This window comes from Oikopleura dioica, chromosome 1, assembly GCF_907165135.1.
Source record: "Oikopleura dioica chromosome 1, OKI2018_I68_1.0, whole genome shotgun sequence".
NCBI classification, from domain to species: Eukaryota; Metazoa; Chordata; class Appendicularia; order Copelata; family Oikopleuridae; genus Oikopleura; species Oikopleura dioica.
This window is the reverse complement of record NC_137291.1, coordinates 3,078,214-3,091,703: the sequence shown is the minus strand read 5'-3', so window position 1 is coordinate 3,091,703 and position 13,490 is coordinate 3,078,214. Positions and strand designations below refer to the sequence as shown.

The 13,490-nt window shown below is 42.4% G+C and overlaps 2 protein-coding genes and 2 long non-coding RNA genes across 6 annotated transcripts; all 4 read left to right on the top strand.

Annotated features, from left to right (window-relative positions):
* Positions 1-612: 612 nt before the first annotated feature.
* LOC145704031 (uncharacterized) lies at positions 613-1,734 on the top strand. Of its 3 annotated transcripts, none has more exons than XM_081781467.1 (3): positions 613-722; positions 767-1,554; positions 1,606-1,734. In XM_081781467.1, exons 1-3 carry the CDS (start codon positions 659-661, stop codon positions 1,714-1,716), a joined length of 963 nt encoding a protein of 320 aa, XP_081637593.1. In that variant the 5' UTR covers positions 613-658; the 3' UTR covers positions 1,717-1,734. The 3 variants fall into 3 exon arrangements, with proteins under 3 accessions (XP_081637593.1, XP_081637596.1, XP_081637585.1); XM_081781470.1 differs by having other exon boundaries at positions 1,618-1,728; XM_081781459.1 differs by having other exon boundaries at positions 1,603-1,728.
* A 473-nt stretch (positions 1,735-2,207) lies between these two features.
* Positions 2,208-2,583, top strand: LOC145695321 (uncharacterized). The gene is made up of 2 exons (XR_014133692.1): positions 2,208-2,313; positions 2,373-2,583. It is a non-coding gene; the product is annotated as an uncharacterized LOC145695321 (long non-coding RNA).
* A 165-nt stretch (positions 2,584-2,748) lies between these two features.
* Positions 2,749-4,217, top strand: LOC145710869 (uncharacterized). Its single transcript, XR_014135093.1, has 3 exons — positions 2,749-2,798; positions 3,196-3,836; positions 3,881-4,217. It is a non-coding gene; the product is annotated as an uncharacterized LOC145710869 (long non-coding RNA).
* A 274-nt stretch (positions 4,218-4,491) lies between these two features.
* Positions 4,492-6,401, top strand: LOC145711550 (uncharacterized). The gene is made up of 7 exons (XM_081789241.1): positions 4,492-4,539; positions 4,706-5,295; positions 5,344-5,482; positions 5,524-5,710; positions 5,754-5,996; positions 6,037-6,227; positions 6,270-6,401. Exons 1-7 carry the CDS (start codon positions 4,492-4,494, stop codon positions 6,372-6,374), a joined length of 1,503 nt encoding a protein of 500 aa, XP_081645367.1. The 3' UTR covers positions 6,375-6,401.
* Positions 6,402-13,490: the final 7,089 nt, after the last annotated feature.

Sequence of the window (13,490 nt, the reverse complement as noted above, 5' to 3'; positions counted from 1 at the left end):
CAAAAATAAGGAAGGGGTTCGAATTTTCTGCTTTTTTTCTGAAAAAAAAACGGGGAGGTGTCTGGAACCGACGAAAAAATTTCGACAAATTTTACGTGGAAATTTTCAACCAATCAGAAGCCTGTATTGGGAAAACCGGCCAATCAGCAGCCGAGAAGCCGCCCATGCAAAATATGTCGAAATTTTTTTGTCGGTTCCAGACCCCATCCCAAAAAAACGTGGCTTCGAAACTCGCTGAAAGTAATTTGACAGAAAAACTGGACGATCAAGATGACAGATTCAAGTCCTTGTTCACTCGACTGAACAACGGGATTGAGAAACAACGCCCTGGAGCTGGCAGAAGACAACGCTTTTTGACGCATACATAGGGGTGCTCCTGTTCATTTTTGCTTTGAAATAAATAAATTTCTTTAAATCTTTTCATCTCAAAACGTCATTTTTCGGGAATCGTTGATTTTGCAGTAAAAAACTCAGCTGATTCTCGTACGTTCTCCGCACAAAAGACCACGTCGCTTCCGTTTAATTGTTTTTAAATTTTATCAATCTGGAAGTTCGTTTTGTTTCAGAAGAAAAAGTTCTCTTTTCCATTGTTGAACTTTCTGATTTAAGAAGGAGGGGCTTCCGATTAGTTCTAGTTTGAGTCTCAATCATTGAAAAAATGAGGCTCGTATCGTTTTTGGCCTTTGTGGCTGGAACTGTTCTTGCAAAAGAAATTCAAAGAGGTAAAATTATTTTACACAACCGAGAACTGACTTTCTTCTTCAAGCTGAAAACTCTTTACTGGTTGATGAGCCAGAACCTCTCCATCGATTTGCGCGCAGTAAGAGTGGATCTGGAAAGAGTGGATCTCCAAAATCTCCGAAAACGCCAAAATCTGGTAAGAGCTCCAAGTCTCCAAAATCGCCCAAGTCACCCAAATCCGGCAAAAGCTCCAAATCACCAAAGTCTCCCAAAACGCCAAAGTCTCCCAAAACGCCTACTCAACGTCCAACTCGGCCACCAACAGTAACAACAAAACCGCCACGACCCACAACAGTTTCTACCACAACCAAAAAAACAAGACCAACAACTGTCTCAACGACTACTCGAAAAACAAGACCTCCTCCAGTGACAACGAAGCCGACTCGACCACCAACACTAACAACGAAACCAACCAAGCCACCAACAGTTTCCTCCACAACAATCAAGACAAGACCAACGACCGTTTCAACAACAACTCGAAAAAAAAGACCAACAACAGTATCGACCTCAACCACCACCTCCACTACACGAAGATGGCCAACAATCACTCTCCCGACTCTTCCTACTCGCACAACTCCCCCTCCTACCGTTTCAAGTACAACAACAACATCGACCACACGGCCAACTACAGTTTCAACGACAACGTCTCGACAGCCAACAACCACTCTTCCCACAACAACTGAATCATCAACCAGTCGAACCTTCACCCGACCCACAATGAAACCAACCTTCAAGCCGGAAACAACAACGACGGAAAAAGCTCCCCAAGAGCCATGCAACTGTGAGGACAATAATGACGAGGAGCAAGAATTGGTAAGAGCAATTAATAACAATGTTTTTAATACAATAATAACAAAAAAGAAGGTTGACTTTCAGGATGGCATCGTCATCTTCGCGCCAGTTTTGAACGAAATTGAAACGAACATCGACATCGAGCAAAATTTCTTGACCAACATTGACATGGATCTTGAATAAAAAATATTTTTTCTGCAATTTTCTCCCGGCAAGGATTCCTGGAAGGCGCAAGAAATCATGTAATGATTATACATTGCACACAAGCGTGTCCGGAAAACCATGTCCGAATCTGATTTCTTGAACGTGGAAACATTTGTTATCGCAGCTTGGCGCTTCCACTTGAGTAGGACGGAATCCACTTACGCGCTCTTGGGAAAATCGCGAAAGAAACTTTCTAATTTCGACCACTTTCGTTCTCGAAATACCTTCAAATTTGGTACCTTTTCGGACCTCATTAAAACTCCATTATGTTGTTCCCATTCATCCCTTCTTTCAGATTTCTCCTTCATTGACCATCCTCCATTTGAAAGCGGATTCTCATCCTCTTTTTTTTCGCCCCGGTTTGAATTATGAATATGAGAGCTGTGCGTACAGTGAAGTGAATACTGCATAATTAATGAGCTGTAAGTTTATAAACAAGAGTGGAGAAAGACGAGTTTAACTTGAAAAAAAGAAAACAGATGTTGTTACAATATTTTTTCATTGGTTTCAGCTCGGCCCTGTTTGATCCCTTCAAAAATGTTCGAGATGGCAAGACAAGCCATTTCAATGAAGAACGTAAGTTTCCCTTTTCAGGCATTTTTTGAAAAAATTTTTCGAATTTTTTTAATTTTCAGAAACCCGTGGCTACTCGCCGTACTCGATGCTGATGAAGAGCCAGTATTTCAAGCGATCTGGTCAATTTTTCGACTCCAATCCTTCAATCATCGAATATTAGAAAAATCCACCTTTTTACGTTTATTTTTTTTTCTGTTTTTTCATCTTCGCTTTTTTAATATGTGATTTTTTTCTGAGCACAAATGGAAAGTAAAAGTTATTGCACAATCGCTTTTGAGTCAGTTTTCTTCATCTTTATTAATAATTTTTTGAATAAATAGAAATTGCGCTTTGAAAATATGCAAATTTGAAATTAATCCCACAAGTGCGGAGAGCGCCACCTCGCAGGTCCTTGACGAAAACCGGAGATTTCATGATCATCCCAGCGCATTCCCACTCGAGGACGATTGATATCAACCGCCTCTTGATTTTCCAGCGTTTTTCAAGTAAGTCAAACAAGAGATATCCTTATTCGTTGGGTTAGGGTTAGGGTTAGGGTTAGGATTAGGCTAAGAGTAAATGCAAAATTATAATATATATTATAAAAATATATTTTTATAAATATTCTTTGGAGAAAAGTTCTAGTATAGAAGTCAATTATTAATTAACTCTGAGACAATAACAACAGCAAAATTAGGCTTTTTTCTTCCAAAAATTGCAAAAAAGAGCAAAAAATTGTTCTAGATGGGCCGGGTGCACTGAATGCACCCGCGTCACGCATAGGGGTAGTTCTGATGGTCACGCATAGGGTTAAATAAGTACTTTATGGTCTTTCTTTTCGCGCTCTAGAAAAGCCCTTCTGAAGCTCCATCTCTTTCATCCCTTTTCTTATCTTAATTTTAGGTCTCCGTTTTAATTACTGGCAATACTCCAGAATAAAGCAAACTTAGCATCCTCAAAAACTTCAAAACAAAAAGAAGATGAAATCAGCCTTGGTAAGATATTTAGGAACACACACCGAAGGGCCTCGCTGGAACTTCTGCGGACTGAGCATGGAATCACGTGGCGTCTTCCAATCGGCTCATCCTGTTCAGGAGCGGTTTGAGAGAAAATTCGAGCGCTAGAAAAATTTTAATACTAATCTGAAAATCCGGTAAGCTAAGATTATGCGATGGGATCAAGAAATTCGAGAGGGAGATTTTTGGGAGAGGATTTTAGATATCGATTTCGAGCGGGAGGGGGATTTTCTTCACGTGTTTTCCTGATAACAGATCAAAGGTTGTACCCTTAAGTTATTTGGCTTGATCTTCGAATAAATCTACAAGGAGACCTCATATTTTAATATTTTTTTCGATATGACTTTTTTTTCTTAGCTCTGAAATCAAGCCAAATTGAAAGATTCGCCAAGGCAAGGGTCCTCATAATCCCCCGAAAAATTCTTTATTTTAAAATTGCTAAGAGCAGTTGAGGACCCAAGAAAACAGCGTGCAAGTATCGAATCCAGCCGCGCGAAAACGCCGACAATCTCAAGATCAGAATTACTGGTAACGCTCGCTTCTCATTCATCGAGGAAAACGTTTCTTTTCAGATTTGGACTTGCCACGTGATTCGGAAAATGGATGTGCGGACAGTTTGAAATTCGAAAATCAAAATAACACGCGCGAAATTTGCGGAATTGGCTCAATGTTCGAGATCGGTCAGGATTCTAGAGTCGATGCCTTCGACATTTCTATGGATCCCAAAATGTCTGAGGAGGACAAGTCGCTTTTTCAATGGACGAGAATGTCTTCGGATGACGAAGATGGACTCACCATCCTTTTCAATGCGACAAAAGGAGGAAGCTATGGCTGGAGGCTTGAATGGACTACGGAGGATTTTTCAGATGATGAAGATAATTTTCCGCTTTTATAAAAAAAATTCCGAGAATAAATTTCTGTACAAAAAAAAAATTAACACTTGACAAAAGGAGTGGACCAACGTTTTTGTCCCCTCAGGCGAAAAAACTATTTGCAAAAGAAAAAAATTCGAGAAAAAGCAGGACTCGGGCCAAAGTTGCCAACGCCCTAAAATCTCAATCTCTTCGCAAACTACAGTGACAGTGAGCAAATTAAGCTGATTGTGATGTAACTCCTTTACAAGCATTTTTATAGAGCGTTCACAAGTTCGTAAGCGCGCGGCAAACGCAATATTTTTTTTGAAATGAAGCTGTTCGGATCATCAATTCTAGCTGCTGCTCTCGCCGGAGAAGTAAGACCAAGGCCAGATGATCTTAAAAACCCGGTGGCGAAGTGCGAGTTCGATGCAGATAGAGATTCATTCAGCGCTGGAAAATTTCCTGATGGCTTCAAGGAACGGATTTCAAGAATTTTTTGATAAAATTTAAAAAAATAATTTTTTGTTAATCCAATAAAAGTGGTCTTTCGCCACAGCCGCCTACCAGATCGAAGGATCCTGGAACCAGGATGGTAAAGGAAAGAACATCTGGGATACCTTCTCTCAAACCCCCGGAAATGTCTGGCAAAACGACAATGGGAACGACGCTTGCAAATCATACGAGAATATGAAGCGAGACGTGGATAATATGAAAGAACTGGGGGTAAAGGATAACCGGTTTTCACTTTCCTGGGCTCGACTTTGCCCAACTGGCAAATGCGCTACCACTGCTGGTCAAGAACGAAAGGGGATTGATCACTATCACACCTTTCTTGACATGCTCAACGAAGCTGGAATCGAACCCTTCGTGACGCTCTACCACTGGGATCTTCCACAGGCGCTCGAAGACGAGTACGAAGGTTGGGAGGGATCGCAGATCGTTGATGACTTCGGCGATTACGCAAGACTTGTCTTCACAGAATATGGAAACAAAGTCAAGAATTGGATCACGCTGAACGAAGCGGAGGTTGTTTGCGACCTTGGATATGGAATCGGGGTATTTGCGCCCGGAAAAACTGGTGATAAATCGCAGTTTGCTTGCAGACACCATACAGTTCTTGCTCATGTCAAGTAAGTTTGCATTTTTAGAGTTCACAAAACTCAACCGTTCCCACTTAGGGCGTACCATATCTATGATCAAGAATTCCGAGCGGAGCAAAAAGGACAGATCGGAATCACGATGAATACCGACTGGTACGAAGGTCTTGATGATACAAAAGCAAACTTGGATGCTGCGCAGCGATGGATGGACCTTCAGGTTGCCAGTTTGTTCACGATTCTTTTCAAACCTAGATTAAGCTTGGCTTCTGGGCTGATCCAATTTACCTGACGGGAGATTACCCTGAATCGGTTTTGAAAAATAACGATGCTTCTGTTCTCCAGCGATTTACCGACGAGCAAAAGCAGAAAAATCTTGGTGCTGCCGATTTCTTCGGACTCAATCACTACACAACTCGGCTTGTTGAGGATGGAAACAAGAATGGAGGTATCTTTAGCAATATTTACTCAAGTTTATCTTCAAATTTAAGGAGGCATTGGTGTTGAATGGACTGGCTATACCTGCCCTCAATGGCCACAAGCTGGGTCGGAATGGCTATATTCCGTCCCGTGGGGCTACAAAAAGCTTTTGGCATACATTCACCAGCGATACAACTCGAAGACCTACCCAATCTACGTCACTGAAAATGGCGTCTCTTCCCGAGGAAACGGCACAGACGCTAATCCTGAACTCAACGATCAGTGGAGAATAGATCATTACACTGGATATATCGGTAATCCCTCGTTATCCCTTTCTTCGAACATCTTTTCTAGGACAAATGAAGCGCGCCATGGAAGAAGACGGCGCAAACGTAGAAGTTTACACCGCCTGGTCGTTGATGGACAATTTCGAGTGGGCATCTGGCTACAGCGAGCGATTCGGAATGATCTGGGTCGATTTCACTGACGACAACAGAACTACTCACTTCAAGGATTCTGCACGCTTCTACTCTGATCTCATCCAGGTACAAAAATATGTCCGTTTTATCGTTTAAATGAATTTCTAGACGAATGAGCTCAAATGCTCAGAAGGAACTGATACATGTAGCTCTGCAACAACGACTACTGCTTTGATGACTACTGTCATGTTTTTGTTTTTCCAGATGTTTTGAAAAAAAGATGACCTAATAAAATTTGTCTTTTTATTGCAATAATCATCAATTTTTTTCCAATCGTTGTTTACAAATACCTTAACTCGCCGTAAGCTTTTCGCGATCAACGAAAAAGGAGTATCCGCTGCGAAACTCGGAATGAGTAAGTAAACTTGATGAAAAATGAGCTCTTTTTTGAGCTCAAAATTTAAGCTGTCTTGAAGAACACCTTGTGACAACCTTAGGTCCTTGTTGATTAAAATGTCTCTGAATTATCTTTAATTTCTCTGTGGTGAAATAAACTTATGATTTCGTAAATATTTTAGTAGTTATATAATTGCCCGTTAGAGGGTACTCGATTATGCGTTGCCCGTTAACGGAGTCATGTTTTTAAAGGTCAGTACTTGACCTTTGATCAAGTGATAATTGGGGACCGTAACCCGGCGTGTTTTCTCTCCCGGTGGAACTTGGCTCCCGGTGGACCCTGACTCCCGGTGGAACCTGGCTCCCGGTAGAACCTGGTTCCCGGTAGAAACTGGCTCCCGGTTGAACTTCCGGTCGGTTCCATCGCCCGAGAACATCTTCTATTTGAAGAACTTCAACGACATCGAAAAGCAAACGAAGCAGTTAGAAAAGAGCATTGCTGAAAATCTGTTTATACATAATTAAAGTTCTTGTTTCAATCACGTACTTTGCACAGCAAGCCCGGTGACCTCCGAAAGAATTGAACGACTTGACATTAGGGAAATCACCGTAGCAAATGTCGTATGTTCCTTTGCTGGGATTGAATGATAACTTTCTAAAATATATAAGTCAGTCAAGAAATTTTACTTTAGTTGGACCTGTTCGGACGAGCTGATTCTTTTGCAGCTGCTCCTCGTTGTTAACGTCAGCAAATGCGAGCGATTCAAGTTCCATTCGAAACATATCGTTTTGCGGAATCTCAACATCACTGCTTTCCTCATTTGGGTCTCTGCTACTACTTTTTCAATGTCGCTTTTGCTCATAATTGTAGCCAAGAACGCTAAATATCTGCTGTTATTTCAATGCAAAGAATTCTTCTCATACCGGGACTGTTCAAACGAGTCGATGTTGCGTACCAATCCATTTACAAGTTTCACGTCGCACTTACAAGCGAACTTTTTAGGTCTTCGTTTTTGTCGATCAAATCTTTTCCCGTACAGATTGGGTTGCATCCTGGAATCAATGAATATTAACAGCTACTTCTTTCGAAAGCATTAAACCTGAAATAAGCGGGACGTGCACGATGCCGGCTTTTTTCGATGTGAAGCTGCCGTTTTTGCGTTTTTCATCCTCTCCGTATTGACCGCTTAGGAAATCTTTTTGAATGCATAGTGAGAAGAAATTTTGAGCAAGGACGAAATTTCGTCGTCGAATCTCGAACTGGATTTCTTTGGTTGAATTCTACACGGCCTTTCATCGTGTAATGCTTCTTTGCGCACTTTCTCTCGTGGCAAGGATAGCCTTCTTCGTTAAGATCTTCATCTCTAGGTTGTCAGTGGGCGATGTCGATGCAGTGGCCGGCGCGGACTTTACAGTAATATTTATCTTCCGTTTTGTTGTAAATACTTTGTTGTAAATACTTTGAAGGATCGTTTAATTGGGTCCGGGTAGAGTTCTTTGAGTTTTTCTTTTCTGGAAAAGTTTTTACTGGTAATTTTCTGTGCATTGAGACATATGCGTCGTTAGTTTAGAACAAAACTATCAACTATTCACAAAGTGCTTCTCAATTTCCAAACAGTTATTCCTTATTGAAGAGCTCACTTTAACTCATTGGCCGCTCGTTTCATCAATTCTATATTCGAGTATCAGAAGAAGCTAAATGAAGTGACTCACTAACCCCGGCTAGAAAAACATCATAGAAAGGTTGGAGAAGTTCAAGCAATAACAAAACAAAGCAAGCAAGAAACATGTCGGACTTACACTGGCCAAAATCAGCACTTGAGAAGCTACAGGGTCTTCGTCATCGGTAAACTCTCGTCAGTGATCAACTGTAAAAGGCAAGTGTTGAAGCAATAAGTCCGCTTTTTAAGTCTGGCCAAGATAATAACCCTTCTCTTCTGCGCAGAATCGAATTACTTTTCCGTCGACTGGAGCGGACACCAACAAGCCCTAAGCCGATCGCACAACAATTAGCCACTCATTCCGGATTAATGCTTCCTTCAAACTTAAATTACCCCTTAGCCCCTTATCCTTTATATAGATAGGAATTCATTTGCCATATAATGACGCCAAACATTTGCACCGTAGTAATGCGAGTGTGATATTTTCGGCGGAAAAACTAAATAAGATGAACAAACTAAATCGGCAGGGAGCGAAAGCGATGTGCGAAAATCAGAAATTTAATTAAATTCGACCGAAACCACCCACTAGTCGAGGACTTGCCTGTCTATCGAATCGCCCAAGCCGCCCCTGAAATGATTCAGGAGCACTCTTGTCCTCTTGAAGTTCATGAAACTTGCCAAGTTAATTATGAGCTTCCGACCATTCAAATTCAGCAAGAAGACGAAGACTCTTTTCATATTCATAACTGAAAAACCCGATTATGCTGGATTACGAATCAACGGAAGTGAGCGCGGCGTTGAAGGTGAGCGATTGAAAAAAGCGAGCGCTTCGCGCTCGCTCGAGATTTTTCTCTAGATCGCCGATACTCCTCGGATTGGTCGAGCGCGTTCACCTGATTTTGGATCTCCTCCCTCCGATTGGCTCTCATGCCACTGACTTTTATAAAAGTCAGAATTTTTTTAAAAAATTGATTTTTAGAGAAGGAGAAAGAAGAGAAAACAGAGAAAACGAGAAGAAGACAAAAAGGTAAGAAATAAAAAGATGGGTTGGGTGAATAGTATTTTCTCAATTTGAGCACATCACCGTAGCAACTTTTTCGAGTTAGTTTTCGAGCGAAAAAAAAATCGAGTCCGTTATTTTCTAGAATACAACAAATATTCAATGGTTGTTTTTAGATGGTGCCATTTCGATTTTGAACCAAGACCATATGATAAAAGGAACTTCGCTCGGCGGTTCCGATTCAAGATGACAGAAATAGAAGGTAAGCTTATTAAGGATTCTGATTGAAATTTCAAACTTTAATCAACAAACGATCTAACGACAATCTTTCAGAAACACGAATCAGAACAACAAGGGCAACGAGAGCAACGACGCGCTTCCGAAAGGTAATTTTTTCTAGAACGCTTTGAATTAAACGCGACTTTTCAAAATAAAGCTCAGTTAAATTTTCCGCGCTTTTCAAGAGCAGCTTTTCGAAAAATAAGAGAGAAGCGACAAAAATTTTGAAAATAAGAGAACTCACCCAAATTTTTAAGACTTTCGAATTCGAAAGCTCGCCGATCAGTGCACTGGTCTCCAGGGTTCCCTCATCTTCGGAGCGACTCTCCGTCGACTACGGCAAGAAGTCCAAGCTCGAGAGACCACCCGAGTCAGCTCACAAGCTTCGACTTTGCTTTCATGGTAAGACCAAAACAAATCTTGTTCTAGAAAAAATATCGATTTTACAATTTGAACTTTCAAGCTAACCAAATGCTAACTTATACATTCAGGTTGACATCTGTCGACGAAACCTTGACATCGAGCGACCTACCTACACAAATCTTAACAGATCGTCTCCTCCATCACCGCTACCCTGTTCGTCGATCTTACCGAGTTCCAGTCCAAAACTCACTAACTGTAAATTCATGGTGCTCCGCGGTGTCTGTGTCTGTTTTCTTTCTAAATATTTGGGGAGGGAGGGAAATAAAAATATTTTATAGAAGATGGTGAGAATGAAAAATTTTCCCAGGCGTCAAGCCACAGCCCTCGCGGGGCCGCGAACACGGTCACAAAGGGGCAACGACGAGGACAACACCGACCAAAACGTGGAGGGCACAGGCAACACAGCCCCAAACGTCGTAAACACAGACGACGACGTGGTCACAGGCAACGACAACGCCCCATCGGACGGGGGCACAGACAAAGTCGGTCCATCGGGCGAGGGTAGTGGCGAGGACGGCCCATCGGGCAAGGGCACTGACAACGACGCGGGCACAGGCAACGACGACGCCCCATCGGACGAGGGCACAGACAAAGACGGTCCGTCGGGCGAGGGCACAGGCAACGACGACGCCCCATCGGCCGAGGGTACAGACAAAGACGGTCCATCGGGCGAGGGGACAGTCACTAGGACTAAATCGACATGGAAAGGTAGGTCTTATATTTCACAGGGGTCACAATCATCAGCAGATAACTGTTTTCCCTGCTTATTGCTCGTCATTCGGTAGATCTCTTACAGAGAAGTACTCCTCTGGTGAGTACAGAACATCAGTGCGTCTGTAACCCTTAGGTGGGATGAATCCCCCACGGAGCAGCGGCTGATGTTCTGGACTCATTAGAGGAGTTCTTCTCTGTAAGAGATCGACCGAATGGCGAGCGATAAGCAGGGTAAATAGCAGTTTTCAAAAAATTTTTGTCGGTAGCAATCTGCTTTTACCCTGATGATCTTACTATCAGCTATAGAGGGTCCTAGTGCGTCTGTCACCCATAGGTGGGATGACTCCCCCACGGAGCAGCGGCTGGTGATCCTTTACAGTTGATAGTAAGATCACCAGGGTTAAAGCAGGTTTCTATCGACGGAAAATTTTTGAGAACTGCTATTCTCCTGCTTATTGCTCGCTATTCGATAGAACTCTTGTAGAGAAGTACTCCTCTGGTGAGTTCAGAACATCAGTGCGTCTGTAACCCATAGGTGGGATGAATCCCCCACGGAGCAGCGGCTGATGTTCTGCACTCATTAGAGGAGTTCTTCTCTGCAAGAGTTCTATCGAATAGCGAGCAATAAGCAGGAGCAAATAACAGTTTCTCCTGATAATTGTGACCCTACAGACAGTATAATAATATCATTATTTCAGGGAAACAGAAACGCATCCCTCGAATAATTTGGGACAAAATTCTCGAGATGGAAGAAACGCCGGGCTCCTTCAGCCTGCAATTCAAACGTGTCATCAATGTCTGCTCCTCGTACGATAAACACTGGCGCGTGGTGGCCAACCTTGTTAAACACCATGGCGACCTTCTACGGGTATGTGGAAATCCCGACGCGAGCATAAAGGTAGGATAGAAAACAAGAACAGAACAATAATCGTCTTTAGGACATTCAAGTCCGTATCGCGCGATATGTGACATGTTTCCCCTTCAGCCAAATAGGGAAATGGCATCAAGGGGCCCTATTCGGGTTTCAATTTACACCCGACAATCTGCCCGCCGTTTCTCCCGAGTACGAATGCTCGTTATCGGGCTCAGACAGCACATTGAATAGCCAGGACACTTGCGACTCGATAGTATCAGTAGACAACGCGGTTTCATGGTTTGATAGAGAAACCGCCGGCGAACCTGAGACCTACGAGCCTGAACGAGCGCTGCGACTGCGTAAGTTTATTGACAATAAGCACGATTCTCATTTATTTTTTAGAGATGCAGAAAGATCTCGCCCCCAAGAATCCCGATTCGCGCGAGTATTCCCCCCAGGACCTCGTGCTCACTTCATACAGAGCGGGAGGACGGTGGAAGCTATGGCTCCAGACGCTGCAAGCTCATAACGAACTCAACAAACGGGCGTCGAATAGCATCTCCAGAGGCACCGCAAAACTGAACGCGCAGCAACCACTCCTCCCCTTCCAGAAACACCGTTACGTCAGCAGATGTCATTTGTAAGTTTAGACAAACAAACATATTAATAAATATTTAGCTATCTTTTGAAACGACGTCGCCGCGAGAAACGGAAGGCCCTGGTTCAAATGCTGGCGTCCGCCGAGCCCTTGACTTTCCAGAAATGGCGGTAAGTTTTTTAGGTTCTTCACACTTTTTTATTTTCAATTAAGAGACCGAGCAATCTGGATGCAGACGGAAAAAGACAGGACACCGGAGGTCTGGGAAAGCAAGTACCACTATTACCAGGAATTAGAGGAGGCCTTCGCCGTATTCTTGGGGAAGATCCTCAAGAAAAAAAGCTGCCTCGGCACCGGGAGCAAATATTCGATGCGAATTGTAAGTCAATGAATTGAAAATCGTTATTTACAAATATTATTTAGCACAAGAGGAAAGATCAGCCAAAGACGACGCGAGACGAGCCCGCCCCCTCCAAGAAGAAGCGAGCTGCCCCCTCCAAGAAGAAATCGGGACCCCCGAAGAAAAAGAGTGGGCCCCAAAAAAAGAGACTCTAACTGCCCCAGCCCCTTTTTCCTTCAATAAACATGTACACCAAGGAAAAAAAGAATCAAACGGTTATCAATCGTTTGAAAGTAGTTTTGTTGATCTGCAAGTTGTTAGGTGGTAAGATGTCGCTCGTGTAGTCGGTTATATATTCGGTGATTATAGAGATATATGCAAAATATGAAAGTCAACCAAAAAAAGCAGCAGGCTCTTAAAAAACAGCAAAAAGATATAAAAAGAAGACTTACTGTTCTTTCTAAAGAAATCGCAGTACTGAAGAAACAAGTTAGAGAGAGAGCCTTTAGACTTCATCAACGAAAAGTGAACAAGATAACAAGCATGTTCAAGCTTTTAAAAATCTAGACGCGTTAACCTTGTACAGCCTAGGTGTCATTTTTGGCCCCTAAAACATTTTCTAGGTGTTGTTTTCCATTTTTCGACATTCGTGACAAAGCCCTTGTAGTTCGAAATTTTAACCTTGTAAACCCCCGCTCACCATTTCATGCTCGACAGCCCCAACTTTCCAAGAGTATAATCTCGATCATCATCGTTTCATTTCAAAATGGAGACCATGAGAGAATTAGTCGGGAAAATAATGAACGAATGGAACAAAAGCTGCTCTAATATCGAGGCCTACGGAAAGAAACTTAAACAACAGCTCGAAAAGGTTCATCCTCGAGATGAAGCAAACTCAACCATTCTCATTAGTATATTCCTTTGATATGGGAATAAACTTAAAATCAATCTAGACTCGATGTTTAATGTGTTGAGCCAATGTCCAAAAGAATCTTTGAAGAATATACTGGACATACAAGATACTGGTCCCATTACAAACGAGGCTGTCACCGAAATGTATTGGACCAAATCGAATAATGATTGTTATAAAGTAAGATCTAGCATGATATAAAAAAAAATCAA

Bases quoted from the DNA above. Each gene is read 5' to 3' on its own strand.
- LOC145704031 (XM_081781459.1), top strand. From the start codon at position 659: ATGAGGCTCGTATCGTTTTTGGCCTTTGTGGCTGGAACTGTTCTTGCA. The intron at 723-766 runs GTAAAATTATTT...TTCTTCTTCAAG, and splicing joins TGCAAAAGAAATTCAAAGAG to CTGAAAACTCTTTACTGGTT. The intron at 1,555-1,602 runs GTAAGAGCAATT...ATAACAAAAAAG, and splicing joins ATGACGAGGAGCAAGAATTG to AAGGTTGACTTTCAGGATGG.
- LOC145711550 (XM_081789241.1), top strand. From the start codon at position 4,492: ATGAAGCTGTTCGGATCATCAATTCTAGCTGCTGCTCTCGCCGGAGAA. The intron at 5,296-5,343 runs GTAAGTTTGCAT...GTTCCCACTTAG, and splicing joins ACAGTTCTTGCTCATGTCAA to GGCGTACCATATCTATGATC. The intron at 5,483-5,523 runs GTTGCCAGTTTG...ACCTAGATTAAG, and splicing joins AGCGATGGATGGACCTTCAG to CTTGGCTTCTGGGCTGATCC.